At 39.6% G+C, this 23,341-nt stretch overlaps 1 protein-coding gene across 2 annotated transcripts in view; it reads left to right on the top strand.

Moving 5' to 3' along the window:
• The window catches only part of MOB3B (MOB kinase activator 3B), a 99,021-nt gene extending 78,767 nt beyond the window's left edge, over positions 1-20,254 (top strand). For both annotated transcript variants that reach the window (XM_089488150.1, XM_089488142.1), the window contains 2 exons: positions 3,852-4,054; positions 15,297-20,254. In XM_089488150.1, coding sequence (XP_089344276.1) covers positions 3,852-4,054; positions 15,297-15,326 — 233 coding nt within the window. In that variant the 3' untranslated portion in view covers positions 15,327-20,254. The remainder of the gene's footprint in view (positions 1-3,851; positions 4,055-15,296) is intronic.
• Positions 20,255-23,341: the final 3,087 nt, after the last annotated feature.

The raw sequence follows: 23,341 nt of genomic DNA, 5'->3' as shown, positions 1-23,341 counted from the left end.
AGAGGCCCCAGGTTTTTTTTAAATGTTCTTCAAAAGTCTCACATCTTACCAAATCTTCACTTTAACCACATAATGGACATGTTAATACATTTGGGCTGTGCATATGATATTGCAATATAAAGGTATAATTTTAATTTTGCTAATTGTTTATGTCACAACTATTGCCATTACCTTCAGTGATGTACAGGAATCATGATCCATGAGTAATGTTAATACAAAACAACAACAACAACAACAACAACCCATTACTAAGGATTCTGTATGGTGTGGTATGGGTGGAGACCAATAGGAGGAGGTGACGCTAACCCTAGTGACGCCACTGCCTGTAATGTAGATCATTCTGGATCAGCCACACAAGATAGGCCACTGCATCTCTGGATCCATTTTGAGTTTTCCAGCAGCTATTATATGGGATGCCAGTTCTTCAATGCAAACCATTCACTGGGATGGTTTGTTGCTGGAACATTCCTGGATCTTCATGAGTTAACTCCTGGAAAAGTGCGACATCATCTGAAAGTTTGCAGCGTGATCACACAACTTTGACAGAAGTATGCATTTTTCTTCCCCGATTTTCTCCCATTTGATAATCTCCTTGGAATCAGTTGTCAGATAATGTGGCATATTCCAAGTAGTGTCACTTTTGCTAATTGTGCTACTGTGATCCCATCTGTGACAATTCATTCAGATGTTTTTCACCTTGTTTGGAATTGCTCCCAGAACATCTATGACCATGGGAACTACATCTGATCCCCCCTCCCACTCTGAAATTTCTGTTTGCTGAATCTCAATTTGTAGGTCTTGATATTTCAAAATCTTTTCCCTCGCTTTGTCTTCAGTTCTTCTGTCCTTGGGTGTTGCCACATCTATAATCTGATCATCTTTTTTTCAGTCACCGTTATGTCTGGCATATAATCATCATCACCATCTTACTGAGGCACTTTCAAGCTTTGCAGTCCCAGAATGGAATTTAGAGGGGTTTTTTGGAAGGAAGGAAGGAAGGAAGGAAGGAAGGAAGGAAGGAAGGAAGGAAGGAGCATATATAGGCACATGGAAGAAGTAATTGAGTCTCCTTCTTCCCTAGGCCCTTTATCTTTAACTGCTCACTGAGGTATTACACTGTGACACTTGTGCAAATCATTTAAATTTAAGTGCTGTCTGCTATCCATTTATGTCTCCTTCATGGCAGGGCTGTTTCATTGACATAATAGACAAAGGAAGGCTCAGGGAAGCTGATTCCAGATGGTAAAGTAGGGCTCCATAGTAATGCATTTTAGAGTGATGTGGCTGCTACCTATTACAGTAGCAATTCTGTTTTACTGCTTTTAGATGCCTCTGTGCATTTTCTACCCTGGAATACTAATTTATGGAAAACAGAAAAAAATATAACTTGTATTGGCTAAGCAGAATTCTTTTAACATATAGTTGTGGATAGCAGTGAGTGTGCCAGTGAAAAAGCTAGCATAAAAGTAAAATTATTAATAATTAAAAAATAACATTTTTGAAGCTTTCTGTACATTGGTTGTCCCAGTGATAGCCTTTTCATATTCAGAGGCTGTAGCTGACAGCACTGTTTGGTTTTTGATCCTGTATTTATTCTAGAAGTGGAACAGAACTTCCAAAGGGCTCAAGGACAGAGCTTATGCTTTAAAGGCAAGCTGTTCGCTTTAGTCTCTCATATCTCCTGTTAAAAGTTCTTGGGATTCCTGGCTGAGGAAGTCTAAGATCTTGAAGATCTCTTATTCTGAGTAGATGTTAGGGGATAGATGGGTCATTTAGTTATCTTACTTCGTGAATATATCTTTAACCAAGATATGCATCTGGATAGACTGACTATTAATAACTCGAAATTTTCTAAATGGTTTAGATTATATAAATTGGACCATCAAATGGCTGTTTATTTAGGGAATCTTACATTTTTAAAGCTTAGACAGGCTTTTACAGCTCTCCGCTTTCAAACAATGCCCTCAGCTATGATTGATGGTAGATATTCACATACACCTAAGGATTCCCGTTTATGTATTTGTGGAGCCCCAGAAATTGAGGATTTACCTCATTATTTGTTTTCTTGCTCACTATATACTGGTCCAAGAACTAAATTTATGGGATCTATTTTGTCCAATTTACAGTCTAATACCATTTCTGAAAAAATTTATTATCTTCTGTCTGATACCGATTCTAAGGTAACTTATAAGGTTTCACTATTTGCTTCAGCAGCAATTAAAATTCGGGCAAGGGTAATGGCAGACATCGCAGTTGATTGCCAGGGGGATGACCTTATCTAAACTTTGAAGCTTTTTCCTTTTTCTTTTTTTTACTTCTCTTCTCAATGCTTTTAATGGTTGTTAGGTGGATGATTTTACCCAAACTTTGAAGTGTTTTTTTTTTTTTTTTTCTCTTTTCCCACTTTTTTTTAATGTTGTTCTATTTGACTGATTGGAAGTATATTATGTATTATGTATTAAATCTGGATGTTATTTGAGGGGATATTTTATAATTCTAAATTGCTGTTATTGGTTTTATATTTTATATTTTATCATGCGAATGGCCTTTGGCTTAAGCATCAATAATAAAGATGAGATAGTTATCTTACTTGGGGTAAAGTAACAAAACATCTCATGGGAACCCTGGCATCCTCCTCCTCCTCCTTTTTTACCAGATGAATTTCTTCCTTCCCATAGCTATTTGTGGTATTTTTATTCACAGGGTGAGGTTGTCATTGAAAAAATATGTCCCTCCGGAGGCAGTTGGAACCTGGGAAGGGTCCCTGGGGCGGAGGACAAATAGGTGTGTGCCATTCTGCCTCCTTCTGGACCTTTCCTTGCCTCCAGCTGTCCCTTCAGAAGCAGCTGGGGGCCGGGAAGGGTCCCTGGGGAGGAGCAACTTGCACGTGCCAGTTGCATCTCCTCTCCTCGGCCTTTTCCTGGCCTCCAGCTGTCTCTGAGAGACAGCTGAAAGCCAGGAGAAGCCAGGGAGGAGAAGCCAGAGGTGCATGCCTCTGGCTCCTTCTCCCCAGCGCCATTTGCCGGCTTCCAGCTGTCTCAGACAAACAGATGAAGGCTGGGAAACAGCAGAGAAGAGGAGCAACAGGTGTGTGCACACCTGCTCCTCCCTGACCCGTGCTGGGCAAAATATTGTCACATGTGACCCGTGGCATGCATGCCATAAGTTTGCCATCATGGTTGTAGGACCTGGCCTTCTGTCTTAGATTAGATGATTATGGTGATCTTTGTATGGAGGACTCTGTGTAGTGCCATTGCCATGGATATATCTTTATCTAGTGAGATTTAAGCTTGCTGGAACTAATGGTTTGCAACGTTGGGGGAAGAATTAAGATGATCCATCCCAGACGGCTGATAGATCTAGATGATTTTTTAACAGCTTTTGGGGATTTCCTATTGTCTCCATATGCAGTTCTGTTGGCGTTCTGGTTGACTTCAGAAATGTGGATCAATAACCAGGGCAGCTGTTGGTGATGAAATGAGTGGGTTGGTGACTAGAGTGATTAAGGTCAAAACGTTAGAGCAAATTTGGTTGGATACAGTGTAGAGTTCAAAGGCAAATCTACTGTGCTGGCAGCAAGAAAAGCAGTTTGCCACACCATTATGTCTCCTCAGTAAAATGGTTAAAACAGTTAAAATGAACTTGATATCCTGAGGAAATAAAGAGGTATATATACACTTGATACCGGAGAAACAAAAGATAATGTAGCCATTAGGCAAGCCACTTTGGGGAGGGCATTCCAGAACTGGGACACCACCACAGCTATCCTGTTATATGGACTCCCTAAGAACTAGGACAATGAGCATGGTTACAGGAAATGGAAACTGAAACTGTCCTTTCTGTTTTCACAGGTGTACCATTCCCAAAGAACTTCCTCCAGATCTGCAAGAAGATCCTGTGCAGGCTGTTTAGAGTATTTGTTCATGTCTACATTCATCACTTTGACCGCATCATCATCATGGGGGCTGAAGCCCATGTCAACACCTGTTACAAGCACTTTTATTATTTTGTAACAGAGCTCAACCTCATAGACCGCAAAGAACTGGAGCCTTTGGTAAGTGTTAGTGTAGAATGAGGCATTAAGTGCCAAATTCAGGGTTATCTATCTGCTCATTGCTCTTTCTCTCAAAAAAGGTCAGCTTTTTGCACTGTAAACAGAAAACCATGCGCCTTGGCAAAGGATATTTAAAGAAATGAACTTTTGCTCTTACTATTTTTTTCTCAGCAGCAGCATTTGCAAGAAGCTAAATGTGGGTGATGAGAAGAACCAAGTTATAACTGAGTCTCAAGAAACACAAACATGTAACACTTGTGTTCTGTTTCTTTCTCATTTGGAAAGCTTACTGTGGCTTCTGAAATACCCCAGGTTCCCTTATAAAATATATAATAGCTAAGGATGACCTCTGATGGCACAAGCTCATCAGGACAAGAAAATATCTCATTTTATTCCTATGATTAGAAAGTCAACCAAGACTTAGTCTGTTAAACAGATTGTGCATAAGGTTCAAAACATAAATTAATTTAGAATTAATGATGGAGGTTCAGTTGAACCTCTGTATCCACAGATTCAACCATTCATAGCTTGAGCAATATTTTGTTCACATATTCCATAATATGTGCATTTTAGTGTGCAAATTTGCTAAATATATGTATTTTGACTAGCAGCTTTCCATAAATATAATGGGGGCTTGGACATTTTTCAATAATATATACATTTTGTATGAACTCCTCCCCCCATATACACCTTGTTCATTTGCTTGTTTGTTTGTAGAACTGAATTACAAAAATCTAAGATGTATGAATACTGAAATGGGGAGTAACTGTGTTCAGAAATAAATATGAGAAGTGTAAATTCATTAATTTAATACTAAAATGCTAATGTATCCAAATAATTCCCTATCCTTTTACTGAATAGTTTGTGGACACAGAATCTCTTGTAAAGAGGACTACCTCTGTCAGGAGGACTGCCTCTGTTAATGGGAGTAACATAAAAACCAGGGGCCATTCACACTGCAGACTTTATCATACCAGCCTGCTGTCTTGCCACAATTGTGCTAGTTTATGATTAGAAACATATTGACTTGGCATAATTTCTTATCACAGTCTTCCCCAGAATAATGCTTTGGCGATCCTTGGTTACATGATCTGTTTTCCTCACTACCAAATGCCACCTTCCAGGAGGAGGGGATGAAACGAGTAATCGCTGCTGAGCCAACCACTTCCTGAAGCCTGCTGCTATTTGAATGTGCACACAGCAGCTGGCTTCAGGAAAGTGTTGGCTGCCATGATTGCTGCGAGGGGGAGAGCAGCAGAATCACACCACGTAACTTCCTGAGAAGCAGAACTGCAGCAGAAGGGACCTATCGCAGGAAGGCACTAAAGAATAACAGTGAGATTGAGAGCCTGTTGATGGGTTTTGCCCATCAAAGGTGTACTACAGTAACAAACAGAATGCAAGACAGTAGCAGGACAGGCACATCATCAAGTGATAAGTACCAATCAAAGTTGTGTTCTGTTAGAATTTCACTTAGCACTATTATTCCACTTCAACTGTCATGATTCTGTCCTTTGGACTCCTAAGATTGGCAGGTTAGGGAAAACATGAGAATCCTTAGCCTGATTCCTCCAAAATGCAAATCCCAGGATTCTATAGAATGGTACCATGGCAGTTAAAAGAGCCCTGGTGGCACAGTGGTTAAAATTCCTGTACTGCAGCCATTCATTTACCACAAGGTTGTGAGTTCAATCCTAGCCAGGGGCTCAGGGTTGACTCAGCTTGGCATCCTTCCGTAGTCGCTAAAATGAGTACCCAGCTTGTTGGGGGCAATTAGCTTACACATTGTAAACTGCGTAGGGAGTGCTTAAGTGCACTGATAAGAGGTATAGAAATGTACTTACTGTTGCTGTATCAAAGTGAAATAATAGTGCTATAATTCTGTAGTGTGAATGATCCCCAGGAGTCAGATCATGGGCTACTTGTGGGGATTTTCTGTTTTTCAAGGAGCCCATAATCCAGTATTGGAGTTCAGTGGTGGCTGGTGGGTCCCATGTCAATGAGACAGTGAATCCATTATGGATTTTATTATGAACTTTAAAGATGTTTTCTAAGATATCAGACTTATTTTGGGGATAGGGTCCATCTCATTGGAAAGTACTTTTAAAGTATAAACTAAAACCCAGACCTGATTCACCACCCCACTGACATGGAAACAACCAGCCTTCACTGCTGGATCCCATTCTTGGCATTTAGATGACCTGAGATTGAATCTTCCATGTCTCCATTTAAAGAGACCTAGGTTAAAAAAATTTCAGCCTCTAGAAAGCATTGATAATTACAGTAAATACTGGGCTGGGTAGACCAGTTACCTATCTGAATATAGGGCAGTTTTGTAAATTCTTCAATATAGCTTTTACACACTGTGTTACTTACATATGCCATGTTAAAGTAGGTAGAGGTTATCTCCCATAATTCTTTTATGCCATTTGTAGAATGAATGAATAAATGAATGAGTGACTGTGTTCATTTTGTTCATGGACATGTAAATGGAAGCTATTGTTTATAAAATCTTATTACCTGAACTCAGTGAACTACAGTGGACCCTTGTTATATGCTGGGGTTTGGTTCCAAGATCCCCCATAGATAACAAAATCTGTGGCTGCTCAAGTCCCATTAAATATAATGACATAGCAAAATGGTGTCCCTTATAAAAAATGGAATATCAAGGTTTGATATTTGAAAGTTATACTTTTTTGGAACATTTTCAAACCGTGGATACTTGAATCTGTGTATATAAAATCCATGTATAAGAAGGGCCGACTGTAATATGAAACTATACAAAGCAATATAAAAGATAAAAACAAGATAAAATTGAACTAAACTGCAGTCTGCTAGGTAGTTGTCTATATTCCAATTACATTGCTTTAAAACTAGCTAAGGTTATCTGGAGTTGTCTAGAGCTGTACCTAAAATCCCCAAAGCAACCCATCTGGCCACATCTTTTCCCACCACCTTTTTTACCTCAGGAATCTTACCAGCATTTGCCATTTCTGTAACTTCAGAAATGTTAACAGCAATGTCTTAGACCTTTCCTTTTCTCCTATCTTATTTTTCCCAGCTAAAGAATCTTTTTATAGAGCATCAGAGAGCCCTCTCCTGTTTTCTAGCCTTTTTAGACAATATGTTCTAATGAGTTATGGCATGCCTCTTTTTCTGTTTAAACTTGTTGGAGTCTCCATGCACACATGCACCTTTGGAGTTTTGATTTGAAACTAGCCACTGAAACCTATATTTCCTAGAAATAAGAAAAAAGGACTGCCGTTATTCATAGGAACATCGTGACAGATACTTCAGCATCTGACAGAATGCTTTTGAGTTTGGTTTTTGGCAACAACAAAAAAATTCTCTGCCAGATTTTGAAGTATCTAACATCATGTCCCTATGAATTACGACAGGACCCTTTTTACTTCTCAGAAGCGTCCCCCGTTTATCATTTTACTTTGAAACTGGCTTCCCAAACTTAAGGCAAAAACACCCTGTTAGATTTGAATGTATCTACTGTAGTTTCCTAATGAGTTAAGACCAGCCCCCCTTTTGCTTCTAGAAAGCCCCCTACTTGTATTTTCAACTGGAAATTGAGCACGGGCCACTTGGACACCAAACCTCCTTTGTCAGGTTTAGAGGTGTCTAACATGATGTCCTGAAGAGTTACAGATGGATGTAAAGGCATTCATTCTCTTTTATTGTTATAGATTATGCCACAGAGTCATTTATCAAAGGAGAAAGAGGGGGGCATTCCATTTGCAGAATGGGCAGTCAGGCTCTTCTACCAGGGATCTATTTTTGCTGGCAGGAGTGCTTTCCAGAACATGTTATCCTCCAATTCTGAAAGAGTTCTGCCATAGCAGTTTGTGGCAACTGGTAACAGGAATGCTCTCACATTCCTGTCCTATAAGCACCTTTGGATGAATGCTGTTGAAAATCTTCAGCACTGGCACTGTTCTCCCTGACATCAGTTGGGCTGGATTTCAGTTGCCCTCCAACATGTGGTGATTGCAGAAATGAACTGATCACTTGAGAATATCGAGACTGATTTCATATTAAACCAAAAGTGACCCTGTGTCCCTGCTGCACTGCAGTATTTGTGCTTTTCACTAAATCCACCCTTAAAGGTACTGCAAATTATATTAGATGGCTGGCTACATTTAGTTACTGTGATGGAGTCATGTTTTCCAGGGAGGAAGGGAAAAAGTCATCAAAATTAAAAAATATGGGGAAAGCAGGGGGTTTTTTGGGGGGGAGGGGAGGTTGCTGCTGTTGCCAAACCTTTTGATTATCAAGCAGTTAGACTTCTAATATTTGGCTCAGAATATAATGTGAGCATAATATAATGTGAGTTGTAGCTGTGCAGACAGAAATCCAGTGGTTCCAGAGGGCCTGTGTACATTCTGTATGTGTACCCAGTGTGAACTTTGAAACCTCTCATTTGGATGTGAGGGTTCAGGTGACCTGACCAAAGCACCAGTTTTCACAGGGGAAATGACAGTGTTCCCATCCCAGGTCTTCAAAACATCAACCTAAGAGATATGTAGTTTCAGGAAAGGTCCTTATGTTGCTGAAGTGCAACTCAGGGCTACCAAGCTGCATGGTATTTATTATCATGCATTACCATGTATCTCTGCATACCTGTGTGGGTGACTAGACCAAATTTTTTTATATATATGTAAAGTTGTATCTTAGTCATTAACTCCTCATGATCTCATTCACTCCTTCTCTGTCCTCTTGTGACTTTCTTTCATACCTGAAGTCCTGAATTTTCTCTTTTATTGCTTAATGGTGATGCTTGTTGAGAATCTATCCTCAATCTTCCCAGAAAAAGACAGAGGTAGAAGAAATCATGAAATAAATAATCTGATTTCTCTGGCTATGTAATTCTGCTCTGGCTCATCATTCCCTGCTGCAGGATTTTGTTGGTTTGCAGCAACTCTGTGCCACTTTTCCTCCCATATGCTCAAGGCAACATTGTGGTTTTCCTTCTCCTTTGTCCTCACATCGTATAGTGTGAAAAGGCCCAAGTGAAAAAGGTTATCTAAGAGAGAGGACTTAATCAAGGGTCAGTCACACAGTCAGTTTCATAACTCAGTGAAAACCTGAACCTGGGACTCTTTTGCACCACAGAATTGTTGTGTGCCTTCAAGTCATTTCTGACTTATGGCAACCCTAAGATAAATCCATCATGGAGTCTTCAAGGCAAGATTTGTTCAGAGAAAGTTTGCCATTGCCTTCCCTTGAGGCTGAGAGCATGTGACTTGCCCAAGGCCACCCAGTGGTTTTCACGGCTGAGCTGGGAATTGAACCCTGGTCTCCAGAGTCATCGTCCAATACTCAAACCGCTATCCCACTCTAGCTTCTCTCTAAACTGCAAATCCCAGATTCCATTGAAGGGAACCATGGCAGTTAAAGTGGAATAATAGCACTATAATTCTTTTTTTATTGTCTAAATATATACATATATTACAAAAATCACAGACATATACAGAAAACACTCCTACTAATTTCTACAAATACAACTACACAAAAATAACATTTAACATGTAAAATATGAATTCACTATATTTATCATATGAACTTTCATCCGACCTTTACTAACAATTACAGTAACTCCACAGATATAGATTGATAGATAAACACTTTTGTCCTTTAATGAGCAAACAGTTTTTTTAAACACACACACACACACACACAATGCAATTATATATAAATAAAATCAGTACATAACTTCTCAAGAATCCATTAGTCCTAATTCCAAAACAGTATTAAAATTCTACATATTGTACCTTATGAAAATGCCATATATTAACTGTACATTAACTGCCTTTTCAGTGTTAGTTACATGAAAGTGAAACTTGCTTGATTTAGAGGTGCTACTATTTAATCAAAGATATTTCACACAATCATTTGAACTGCTGGAATGAAAACCATGTGTTTATAGACACAGAGGGAAAGCAAAGATGGAAGAATGCCAAAGGGAACATTGATCTATGAACACAATCTTGCCCTGACCCCCTACCTTGTCCTTCAGGGAACACTTGTATAGTGTAATGGTTGAATGACATTGAGCTACATGCTGTCAGGCCGCCAAGCTCATATCTCAGCTCAACCATCAGTTCACTCTGTAAGATAAATAAGCAAACCCTTATGCTCTCACATAGTAGTACCAAGATCACACTCTCTTAATTGATGTATATCAACTGCTTTAATCACTTAGGGAAAGAAATATACAAATGCAAAGCATTCTTTTCTGTCATTACTCATGGTCACAGATATTAGCAACACCATACTGTGCTTATATTACAAGTTAATATTTTCTCAGGAGAACATTGTGGGTGAGAGCTGCATATTATATCATATCATGATCATCTTTTCCTGTATTAAACTTCCATTCTAATGTTCATAGGTCTGAGAAGAACTACCTGTTTAGTCTGCAACAAGTACAGTCAGCTCTCCATATCCATGGATTTTTTATCCACGGATTCAAGCACCCACACTCTGAATAGATAGATAGATAGATAGATAGATAGATAGATAGATAGATAGATAGATAGATAGACAGACAGACAGACAGACAGACAGACAGAGCAAACTTTGATTTTACCATTTTATACAAAGGACACCATTTTATTATTCCATTGTATTCAATGGGACTTGAGCATCCATTTTGGTATCCACTGGGCAAGGGGTCCTGGAATCAACCCCCAGTGGATATCAAGGGCCCACTATAGATTGAAGGGTATAAACTTTATCCTCCAGATGTTGATCTATAAATTCCACAACCCCTTATCACTAGCTATACCTGATAGGGTTGGTGAAAGTAGTAGGTCAAAGTATCTGGAGGGCAAATGTTCCCCACTCTGAAAGTAGAACATATCTCTTTTTGGTTTTTGTGTTTTGTTTTGTTTTTGGTATAGGTATTTACTAGGGCAACTGTTTATTTCCCTGGATGTTGGAGTACTGTATCATTTATCTCACTTTTCTGAAATACAGTGGACCCTCCGCATTCACTGGGATTAGGGGCACAGGACCCCCCATGAAAGTGGAAAATCTACCAGAAAAAATATTATATGTTTTTTTTACCTGAGAGAACACTTCTCTTGTAATGTGTGGATCCTCCTGCGCAAATCTGTGACCAGCAGTTTTTTATGAGTATGCATGAGAGACAAAAGTGTTAAGTGAACATGTTTGTTACCCTCTTAGTAAACAGCTTTGCTTTGGGGTCAAGACACTAATGCCTTTGTTGTTTGGCCATTATAAGCCTTGAATAGTTTAAATGAGGAGGAGGAGAGAAAAATCTGCTTCTGTTTTGAAATTGCAAACATTCACAAACCCACAAAAATCTTATCATTTGGGCCTGTGTAGGCCAGGGCATTTCTAAGAATGTTGAGTTGTCATATTTCACTCTCCCTTTTTCTGTGAGTGAGGTTGTTGGGGAAATGAATATGGAACTGATTCCTGACGGGTGAGTTACATAGGTCCCTGCCATCAAGCAAAAGGGGAAAAAACCTAAAACAAACAAACAAACATGTTCAGTAAATTCATAGTGAATATTTAGTTCTTTGATAGGAATGGGGATTTCCAATGCTGTGTTTACCATCTGTGTACCATGCAGTGCTGGGTACTTTTACAAAGGGCAGAGTGTGTGTGATGGCAATCAACCTTTTCTTCATCTGTTATTTTTCTTCTGGAATTCCTTCTTGGATATAGTTCTCGCTGTTTGATTAAAATCAGAGAGGAATAGTAGCTTGAGGAATAGGTGAAGGAGAAAAGTTAGCCCTCCGTAATCTTTCCTTGCAAATGCCTCCTTCCTGCAATTGCTGGAAACCTCATGTTTGCCAAGCAGTGCACCCAGGGTTACAAAAAGAACACCACAAATCTTATCCATGTGTGCTCAGAAGGAAGAACCACTGATTCCAGCGGGGCTTGCTCCCTATACATACAGTGGGCTTGCCATATGAGCAGGCTGGTGACTCACGGACTTAAGCATCCGCAGATCGCTGCATCCCATTATTGTCTATGATGGTGTACCCCATACAACTGTGTGCACATCGCCACCCATTGGCTATAATGGGACATGAGCATGCATGTTTTCCCCCCCTCATCTGTGCAGGGTTGGGAACAAACCCCCACAAATGGGAAGAATGCACCATAGAGCCTTAATAATTACTGCTTTCCTTCAGGTTTATATTCAGAATACTGTAACATGACAAAAAAAAGGAAGTTATAATTAGAAAGGAGGAAAAAAAGCAAATGCTTTAAAGTTAAGTGACTTGTTTTGGTGGGGTTTTTTTTTGGGGGGGGTGTTTGTTGTGGTAAACTGGTTAGATAGTGAACACAAATTTTGGATACCAGGCATCAGATTTCTACTGTCTCTTAATGATCTGGGAGTGGGATCCATAGTTTTCCAAATCATTTATGACACTTCAGTGCTGTTCAAATATCAATTCCTTATTTATATTTGCAATGGGTGCGTGGTGGGGTGAGGTGGGGAACCCACTTGAAGGAATATTGCACTATAATGGACATTGGAGCTGGGCATCTGCAGATAGATACTTATAAGGGCATATCTTATGATCTGCTAATAAGGTTGTTTTGGAGTTCAAGTATATTTAAATCTCTGGCCTTCATTTAGGTTTCATTTCTTGTACCTTCCAAATAGGAGTCTATTAACCAGGGGGTGGGAGTGGGGGGAAGCAAGTTGTAATTGCTCTTTATCTGGAAGACGGTGCTGGTGAAGGGGATTATGTTTCCTCTCCCAGCCTTGTAACAACAGCAGTAGGTTTGGTGCCACTTAGTGGTTGTATGTCAAAACACAAACTGAACAGGAGCTGATGTCTGAGTTGAGTCATTTGTTGGAAATGATCAAAGTAATATTGGGAGAGTGAGTTTTTGTTAATTACTGTCTTGTGTCATTCACTTATCAGTTCCACATTTGGTCAGTCTGCACCTGCAATAATAATTGCTGCTATTGATATAGCACTGTCTATAATGCAGTTATTCCAAGTAAGATTTGGAATGATTACTAAAGTCAAGGAAAACAGTGCAAAGGCACAGTTGAACATTAGGAAAACAAAAATAATGACTACAGATGATTTGCATAACATTAAAGTAGACAACAAAGACCTTCACATGGCCAGGGGCACCATTTCTGCATCAGATGCAATGCCTGGGGGGCTTCTCAGACAGATCACTGGACTTTAAGGTAAGGAGCACCAGTGGGGGTTTAAACAGCCCTGTTTTGTAGCAGAGTTTCAATGAAACTCCACACAAAACCAGGTCTTTTTTTTTATCCTGAGGTAAAGGTTATTTACTCCAGAATTGAACCAGATCCTCTGGATCAGAACCCGATCCTGCCCTGGACCTGCATCGTCTAAACTGGATGACACGAGGCAAGGGGGAACCCAGGCCATTTGGCCCATGTGGACAACCCCATAGAAGGGTTTATTCTATTCCAGCTGAAGCCGAGGAGTAGCAAGTTGCCGTCAAATTCCTAAATTCACCAGTGAGAGTAGCCTTTCCCAACCTAGTGTTCTCCTGATGTATTGGGTTGCATAGTTCATTGCAGAATTCTAGGGGTTGTTGTACATCACATTTAGTGGGCACCAGGTTGGGGACAGTTGAATTAGGGGCTGAGTTTCATGAAAATCAGAAGCTTAAATTCAAAACAAGCTGTGTAAAAAGCAAAATACAAGTTTTATACAGGGTTGGGAGGAAAACAGTAAAAATGGGTTTTAGGGTTTAAAATGGTTTTTTTAAATGTATTAATGAAAAAGTTGACTCCTGCTTATTATATTAATACTATGAAACATTATTTTATGTATTGGAAAGCTTGATCACCCATGCTTTAATGCTTTCTAACATTAACAATCCAAAGTTATTAGGCATTGATATGATTTACATATTTCAATAAAACCATTATATTGTATTGATAAGTTAATAGCTTATATATAGGAGTATAGGACTACACCAACATAGCACTAAATCAGAAAATTAAGTAGTAAAATGCAGTTCAGATATTATGGCCACTAGCTTAAATAATAATTGTTCTTTTAAAAATGCTTTAAAAAACTCAAACATGTTATTTTGGCTGAACTTGTATTAATTGAAGTATTTGTTTCTGAATTGCATTTTCTGCTCTATAAAATGGGGATGGTACACAGGTGCAAGCGCATGAGGGGACAGTGTGGGGGCAGGAGACTAGATGTCACCTCCCTTCTGGGGTGTCACTTAGTGTGAGTCGCACCACCGCACTCCCCCCCCCCCCCCCCGTGATGCCACTGGATGCTTATGCTCCATTATATACAATGGCCTAGTAAAATGGTGTCTTATATAAAATGGCAAAAATCAAGGCTTGCTTTTTGGTTTTGTTTGTTTTTTTGGTGAATACTGTATATTCAAGGTGTGTATGGTTGACTCCACGGATACAGAGGGCCAACTGTAAAGTATTTAAAAATGAGAAACTGACACTAGATACTGGTCTAAGAATGAACAGCTGTCATTAGGCTGTTAAAGTTATAATGTTTAAATTCAAACAGTCATTGTTGTTCCAGTAAGAAAGTTAAGAAATGGTAATAATAGCCAGACTTTTTTTTTTTTTTAAAGAAAAGAATAATAATTAAACAGGATTTTTAAAAGTCATTTAATTTAAGATATGGGTCAAAACAGCCAACCTTGTTTTTATCTAAAGCATGCCATCAAGCATGTATGTGTGTGTGTGTGTATCACACACATACATACATTAGAGATTGGGACTTACTTGGGATGGATAGCAGTAAAATCTCACATTGCGGAGGATATATATATATATATATATATATATATATATATATGCCTAAATTGTATCCTCCAAAATGTGAGATTTTACTGCTATCCATCCCAAGTAACTCCCACTCCCTAATGGAAAATTGACTTGTGATGGGAGCTTAATGGCACAATGGGGATCTTGTTATATCAGCTTGGAATGCTTTTTGTGTCAGAGCCGTGCAGGTAGTTTAACTCTTTTAGTTAGGATAAGGGAGGTTAGAAAATTAATGACCCATTAAAGTTGTCAGGTTGATAAAGCACTCTCTCCTAATTGCCACTTATGAATATTGCCCTTGAAGACAATATAATACAGACAAATAGGGAATGTTATGAAGAGATGGACAGAGTCAGTGTTGTTGTAGATATTAGTAAGAAGGGCAGAAATGTGCATCAATTTCAGTCATATGACCTGATGATTTTTATTTCTCCTCATGTTTTACAGAAAGAGATGACAGCTAGGATGTGTCACTGAAGAGCTGGGATTGAAAGAAAATAAAATGCAATTTCCTGCTATATGAAGAAGAGCTAGAGGATACGCCGGCCTTCATAGACAAAACTTGCCTCATTAATTCTCAAAAAAGCAGGAAAGTCAAGAACAAACGATTATTGCTTTCCCAGACACTTCCCACCATTATGTATGCTCTTAAACCTGAAAATGCTGCTAGGTGCCTCCTTGGAATGATGAGGATTTCTTGGAAAGAAAGGATGAAATGAGCCTTTTTCCATATTCCCTGAATGGTTGAGGAGGACTTGCCCAGAATACAAATTGATTCCATCCACCTTTCTGCTCTTAAAGCTTTACTACAGTTGTGGTTTCTAGGTGTACTTTGGAAATTTCTGCTGTTGTTGGGTTTTTTTTAAAATGTAAACGGTTATTAAGTGCATTGTTCTTCAGATACAGTGTGCATGGAGAGACTAAGTTTCTGCTCTTTACATACGTCCAACCAGCTTAGAACTGTGAGCCTGTAATTTGCCTAAAAAGTTGCACTATCTTTCTTATCTTAGACTACCATCCTTGGTTATCCAAAACACAGGTAGGGAAGAAGCTGGTTACCCAGGGGAATAGGCAAACTGTTTTTACAGTGCTGGGAATTACCTAGGTAGTGCCTTCAAACACCTCCAGTTCTGTATAAATGTTTCTTCCTTTCCTGTGTAACGATTGCCTGGGATTACTTATTTCATAGACAGGCTGTTAATTCATGTGTTGGAAACAAGGACATCCATTCCAAAGACCTCAGATGAAAACTGAACTGGTAGGGAGGGCAGATTCCTGTATAGTTTCTCTGGCAGCAAGTTTTAGTATGGTCGGCTCACCCAAGCCAATCAAAATGCCAAATCCATTTTGCATATACAGTCAGATTATAAAAAGTGATATTCCATGTCAGGCAAGTGAGCAGTAATGAGAACATCTGGAGAAAGGCAACAAGTGGAACTGATGGGCTAAGTGAAATGTTTCCGAATTTGGAAAAGTGGTACTCTGTGAGCAAGTGTGTGTGTATAGAGTATTATATAGAAAGGAAGATGGAAGGAGACAGAGACTTCTATGTAATTAATAAGCAAATACTATGAGGCATAAAGAATACCAGTCTGTTGGCATTAGATGTACCGCTCATACACCGTGGTTGTAACTATATGAGATGTGAGGCATTTTCAGAGGGTATACCCACAACGTGTAATTATAGGGATCCCTTCAAAGCCACTTGGCTCTGCACTATGACACCATATTCCATGTTGTGATGACACCTATGCAGCTTTCTAGACTGTCTTTATACTAAAGCTGGCAAATGCTTTGAAATACCACTGTGCCTCTACCGTGATTTGTTTTGTTTTGTTTTGACTGTTTGTTTTCTTGGATACACTTACTCAGTTACCAGGAAATTGCTGATTGGCTTAAATGTGAAATTTCTAAATCCAGACCTTTTGCAAGAGGATGGTAGAAAACATAAGGTGGCTTTAAAGCAACATCAACTGTAGAACAATCCGTCCATCCCAGGGCTTGTTCACAACTGATGCACTTTGTACATGCAAAAAATCTGCAGGCATGTTGCACGCATGAATGACATAGTGTGGTTGTGTACATTCCTTGTTCATTTCATTGCTTTCCCTCATTACTTCTGTTCTCTTTAAATTACAAATTAAATCATTGTCCAATTGATGCGGAAACAATGCTGAAAATGATGGAAACATTCCAGTTTGTGTGTGTGTGATAAAAAAAATTGCCTTCTCTCCATTGTAAATAGACGACTGGTTATCCAGTCTTATCTGGCGAAATTAATATTAGTGACATCAATAAACAGCTAAGGAATATCCCTGGCTAAATTTATTAACCAGTATTTGCTGACACAGTTTTAAATTACCATTTAGAAAATAAGAATAAGAGGAAAATGAACTAAAACATTGTGTGCCTTCTGTAGAACTTAGTCCAGTCTTTCATTATAGTGATTATTTTGGAATACTCTGACAGCCCTTGTAATTCTTCTTGCCCCTATCAGTCAATTGTTCGTGAGTGTTTTGAAGAACGATATTAGAAAATTAATCCCACAGGAGGTATAAATTATAAAATACAGATACAACAGACAGCCTGTAATAACCTTACAGCAGAATGTCACATGAAAGGTGTTGGACTCTGGGTTGCTTTTTTCCATATGGAGATATTCTCATTCCCTGTCATCGCAGTACATCTCCAGATTCAACCCCTACAAACCCAGCTTAAATGCCAGGCAGTGCCGCCAACATAGGGATATCCAAAGTGCTGGGGAGTGGAGCAGTATATAAAGAATAGAAGACTGGTTATAAAGAAGCATCCTCCCTCTTCCCACAGTGAGTTTGCAACTGCTTGTTCCCAAGCACCCTTTGAGAATGGAGCCTTCTTCACTAACCACCTTGTTCCCTGTGCTTTCCCTTGGAAATCCTGCTACTGGTGATATTGCCTGGCTTCTAAAGTCTGGTTTGGAGAGGATTCCCAGTGATTGCGCTAGTGCAAATACTATAAAAATGAATCCCCCAAATTATAATGTTCTAAATTCAGCGTACAAGAACATACAAGATTGTAAAAATTAAACAAGATTCCAGCCATTTGTGTCCAGCTCTTCCATTTATTTATTTAAAAGCTTAAAGATTAAATTGATATTCATGAATTTAAATCCATTTAGAATTTGTGTCCACTGAGACAAAGCCATCAGTGTGCTGTAGCTGATAGAATTGATGTCCCCTGAGCTCAGTCCTAAAATCAGCATTGTAAATGAAATACGGTGTGCATACTCCCACACTACTCCCCTTGGTCAAAATATGTATGGCTCTAGGCCACCTTTCTCCCTGGAACTAAAACACGAAGGGGTTGTTTTCCATTCTTTTAATACTTTACTGATTAACCTTTTGCCATGTCAAGAATTTGTAAACTGAAGCCAGGATCAAAACACCCTGAGGAAAACTTCACTGCAACAAAGGTTTGGATAGTTCCACTTCCTAGATACCACCAAGTCCCCAAACCAGCAATGATTCCAGTGTTTTGAGTACTGGAATTTTTGCATTTTCCATTTCTTCTCTTAAACTGAGATAGAATATTTATCTGAACTTGATATCTCAAGGGAATTAAATAGCAGGTGCCTAATTGGACTGATAAAAACCACTTTGTGCATGATGGCAAAGAACATTGAGACTATGGAATGGCCTTTTACAGTTTGGTGATGTATTGCCATCCAGTAGCCAGTCAGGCTTTGTAGTGTTGCTCTTTTGCATGTGATAACCAATTTTTAAATCCTTAACTCAGGAAGTAATATTAAAAAATAATTTGCTATTTTCTGTGCTTTAGAGTGGTGAAGAATGTGAGCATGTGTATGAAAGTGGAAATGAATGGATTTAAAAAGCAGTTTCTTTAGATGATGGTTCAAACCTGAAGAACTGGCTGAGTTGTGTCAGCTTTCTCACTTGTTAATCGGCTTGAGAAAGAACTGTTAAACTGAATCCAAGAGGCCTAAGCTAAGACCATTCTTAGATAATTATCCTAAAGAAATTTGAAAGATGACTAAGGGGTTGTCCACAAGGGCCAAAGGCATGGCTTGTCTTGGCTCATCTAGATTAGACAACGCAGGCAAAACACCCAGGGCACGATTAGGCCTGATCCTGCCTATCCAGACATGGATCCAAAGGATCCGGCCTGACCCGGGGTTATTAATCCTGGTTTTGTGCAGATTTTCTAAGAAACTCCACAACAAATCAAATGGTTCAGACAGCCCTGACCCAGTGCTCCTTATCATGCCAGCTGTTAATCCAACTGAGAAGCTCTCCAGTTGCTGCATCTGATAAGGAAACGGGATGCCTGGCCTCATGGATGCAGTCAGTTGCCCCAGTTCCATGTCAGATGCAGCGACTGGGGGCCTTCTCAGTCAGATCAATGGCCAGCAAGGTAAGGAGTTGCATACAAGTTCCGGGTTGGTGTGAGGATGGGTGCATGAACATCTGCCAGTCCCTGTGCTGACCCAGGGACCAACCCAGGTGAACACTGGGACTAGGAAAGCACAGACTCAGCCCATGCTTTCCTGGCCCATCTGCTCAGGCCCAAACTTGGCTCTTTCACTGCTCTTCTACTAGTAAATCGTGGTCAAAATCTTTGCTTTATAAACATGTACTTCAGAATGTTGAAACCCAGGTGGGTGAATGTGCTGGACTGTAGCTCATACCATTCCTCACTTCTGCCTGTGCTGGAAATGGCTGGTGGGAATTGTAGCCCAGCAGCATCTGGAGGGCCAGGGTTGTTCATCCCTGCTATTAAACCATCACATTTGGTATTTCAGGAATAGAATTGTATTGATTGCACACCCCAGCAATCTTTCTACTGCGTTTTAGATTTCCTACGAGGAAAAAAAGGAATATTTCATCAAAATACTATTATGAACCATTTGAATACACTTGACTGGTCTGAAATAACAACCATTTGTTTGTTGGATGTTAAAATTTTAGTCTGATAGATCTTCCTTATCTCTGACTCCCTTTCAAGAATTAGCTGCAAACAAAATCAGATACTAGAAAAGGGTAGTAGGTCATTTTTTTTCTGTTCAGATTTTGGAGTGCATGTAATTTTCTGTTGAAATAGCTTCCCAAGGAACATGGTTGTGCTTCTGGTCTGGTCTGGTCTGTAATGGATAATGGGGGGTTCCCTTCACTGATTTAGACAAACTGTTGATTATTTACAGATGTTTAGGCTACATGTTTATTTTCAGGAAATGATTTGTAGAAATAATTTTTTCTGCCCCCCCCCCCCCATCAAATTCTACCAGTGTGTGGGCTTTAACAATGTCAAAGCCAATGCATTTATGGAATATTTTAGTTCTGTCTGTGATTAAATTAAGAGTTCAACTGTATGATGAGCCCAATGTTGTCAGTGAAATAAAATGACTTTTACAAAAGGATAAACAGTGCTGAGGTCTGCATTCCCACGCTTTTAAATTGCATCAAATAAAAGGGGGACATCTCCACATATTTCCTGCAGCTGCTCTGTAGAAGTGTCCACTTTAACTGTCCAACACACATACAATAAAAGAGGAGATGAGAGACAAATTTCCTTTGGAGAAAGAACATGACATTGGTCTGTTTAATGTCTCCCAATAACACAAATGACCTATGGGAGAGGATCAGTTTAGATTTGTTTCTGGCACAAGGAAAGAGATAGGATGTCTCTCAGGTTGAGTTTACTACACAAAGTGGGAGGAATGTGGCAGAGTTCCCAACCTCAAACCAGGACTTCATCTTGGAACCTGAAAATAGGGTAAGGTCATGCTCCCAGGTCTTAATCTGGTTCTCAGAGGGTTGTGTGACAGGAATTGGGTATGTGCACCCCCCCACACACACACACACACTGTGTGTCAATGAGTAAAGTGGTTAACCTCATTGCCTATTGTAGTAATATTAAAACTGCTCCATGAAATTCTGAAATTCCTCCAAGGGGATCAGAAGAATTTTATTGTAGATTCCACTGAAACCCCTCAAATGGAATTTTCCACTTTGAAAATGGCATCATAATATGAGGGATGGTTCCCCCCCCCCAATATTTTATGAAGCTCTGATGTTCACCTCACTCCTCGTACCCAATAAATTAAGGAGGCATTGTGTATTCTAAGGGGCTTGGTAACACCAGATGGATTACTAGGCACTTTGCCTAATTGGAAATCATCACAAGACGCCCACAGCATTAATCCTTTGAGTCAAGTACTACTATATATTGCGGATAGTACGAACACAGCATGATAGACCATCTTTCATTCTCTCAGCAACCTCATCTTCTGATTTGAGAATATAGCTACAAGCACTGGGTGTGTGTTTTTGCTCTGCAAAAAATGAGACACTTTTCAGAATCCTTGACAATTGCACCTCGGGACTGACTCACACCAGCCTGGACCATGCAAGAGGATAGATGGGGGCCTCCTGTCTGCACACAAATCATCTCCGTCTTTGTTGCAGTCTCTTTTGGCATTTACTGCATTTTAAAGGGAGCCACATTTGGCGTGTTCAACTGGTGGTACGTTGTAGGCACATGCTGCATTATTGGCGGTGCCTTCGCCACCTTTCGCGTCTACGAAGTCTGCATCTCAGTGGCACAGAAGGAGACTGCCTCAGAGCTCAACCCACTTCCCTAACCCAAAATGTTCCAAACAATGGACACAAAAGGCCTGCACTTGCCACATAAGATGCCCTTTTTGTGGGATGCGACTACCTCATGCCATCCATCTGAGTATACGGCAAAAGAGCCATGGATGAACTTTAGTCTCCCTCCCTGGCCCTCGAGGAGTGAGAAGAACAATCTTCCTAGCTGGATTTTGTCAGCGACAGTTGCTGGGTAACGACAGGGTCTAAAGTGACTGGAAATGAGCCTCCTTTTGCTGGACTAATGGTGAACTGGGTATTATTCAAGTAACTGTGTGAGTGAGTAAATTATTATAGTTCCTGGACTTGGTTTTCGAGTGCCAAACTTTTCTGTTCCCAATATCTACCTCCCCTCTTGCTAATATAATATTTCTTATGAAAGTGGGATTTTAGTCATCCATCTGCCTCTACACTCTTTTTATCGCATACCAGTTTTAAAAAGAGCTTTTGTGGTGGTGGTGGTGGGGTGCTAAAGAAAAAGAAACATAGGCCTATTCTTTATAGTGTGCTCTATTTCTTTCTTCTCCATTTTCTTTATTTAACTGTGCAAAAGTGCCTACAAGTCACATGTGACTTATGGCGACCCCATGAATTTCATTAGGTTTTCTTAGGCAAGGGATGCTTGGCCATGGTTTGCCATTGCCTTCCTCTGAAATATGGCCTCCAGCATCTAGGATCCCTTGGCTGCCTCCTCTCCAAGTAGTAAACAGGGCTGGTCCTGCTTAGTTTGCAAGATCAGAGAAGCCAGGGTATTCAGGCTTACCCCTTTGCATTTTCTTTTAGCATCTCATCTCATTTCACAACAGCTTCTTCCCAATATTTCCATGTTAATACTATCATGCATCTTTTACAGTAAACTTCTTTCTCTCCCTTGGGCATTAAATGTTTTTGTTCCTCTTGTCCTTTTCCATTCAATTTTTTCCCTCCTACTCTTCTCTAGGCCTCCTTCACTTGTTTTGTATTCAGTGGTTTCTTCACCATTTCCCTTCCCACTGGTTTCTATCTTCCATCTCTCCCTCTTTTTCCTTATGTGACCACTACTTTCCCTTGGAGGTTTTATTAGCTTCAGAGCACAGTTATGGGACCCATTTCAGTTCTTGGGTGATGAGTAATAAAAGTAATTACAAATGTTGAGAAAAGGGAAATTAGTGACAAATGTATATGTAGTAGTGATAACAAGAGTAACAAAGAGAAGGCATACCAAGAGTAATAATTGTAATAAGAACAATAGGAGTAGTAACCAGAGTAATAGTAACAGAAACTAGTAATAGTAATAGAGTAGTATTTCTGTATTTCTAAGAATAGTAGACAAACCTTGAGAGTAATGAGTTACAAATGATGTGTACTGGTTCTTTGGAGTGCACAATGATACCAAAAGTAATGTGAGAAACAACTTACATTATTGGTGCAAGACATAAATGGTTTTAGTAACTTTGAAACATTACTTTTCAACTTTTTTGGGTGCAAGGTCCCCCCCCCCCCCAATTTGATGCTATTCTCTTATAAATTGAGAATAATAAACATAAATTCTGAACCTCAAAAAAAAGTGATGGGGAGTTTTAGGAAAGTAGTAACCGGTTACTCTATCATCAAAGCAAATAACAGCAACACACTGTAACAAGTAAGAGGATTTAAGTGTTATTATTTACTATCATTATTCACAGTATTTCTATCCTTTTCTTCCTGAACTGGGAGGGAATCAAGGCAATGTATAAACTGAACTACACGCAGTATAGTTAAACCCATGCAAATATGTAGTGGGATCCTATATGACCATTCCGTACTACATAGCACTGTAACTGCAGTGCTATGTATTGGATTTTAGCCAGACCCTCTCAAATCCCACTT

Source organism: Sceloporus occidentalis, unplaced genomic scaffold, assembly GCF_023333645.1.
Source record: "Sceloporus occidentalis isolate IW3139 unplaced genomic scaffold, rSceOcc1.0.p SCAF_1, whole genome shotgun sequence".
NCBI lineage: Eukaryota > Metazoa > Chordata > Lepidosauria > Squamata > Phrynosomatidae > Sceloporus > Sceloporus occidentalis.
This window is presented reverse-complemented; position numbering and strand designations above follow the sequence as displayed.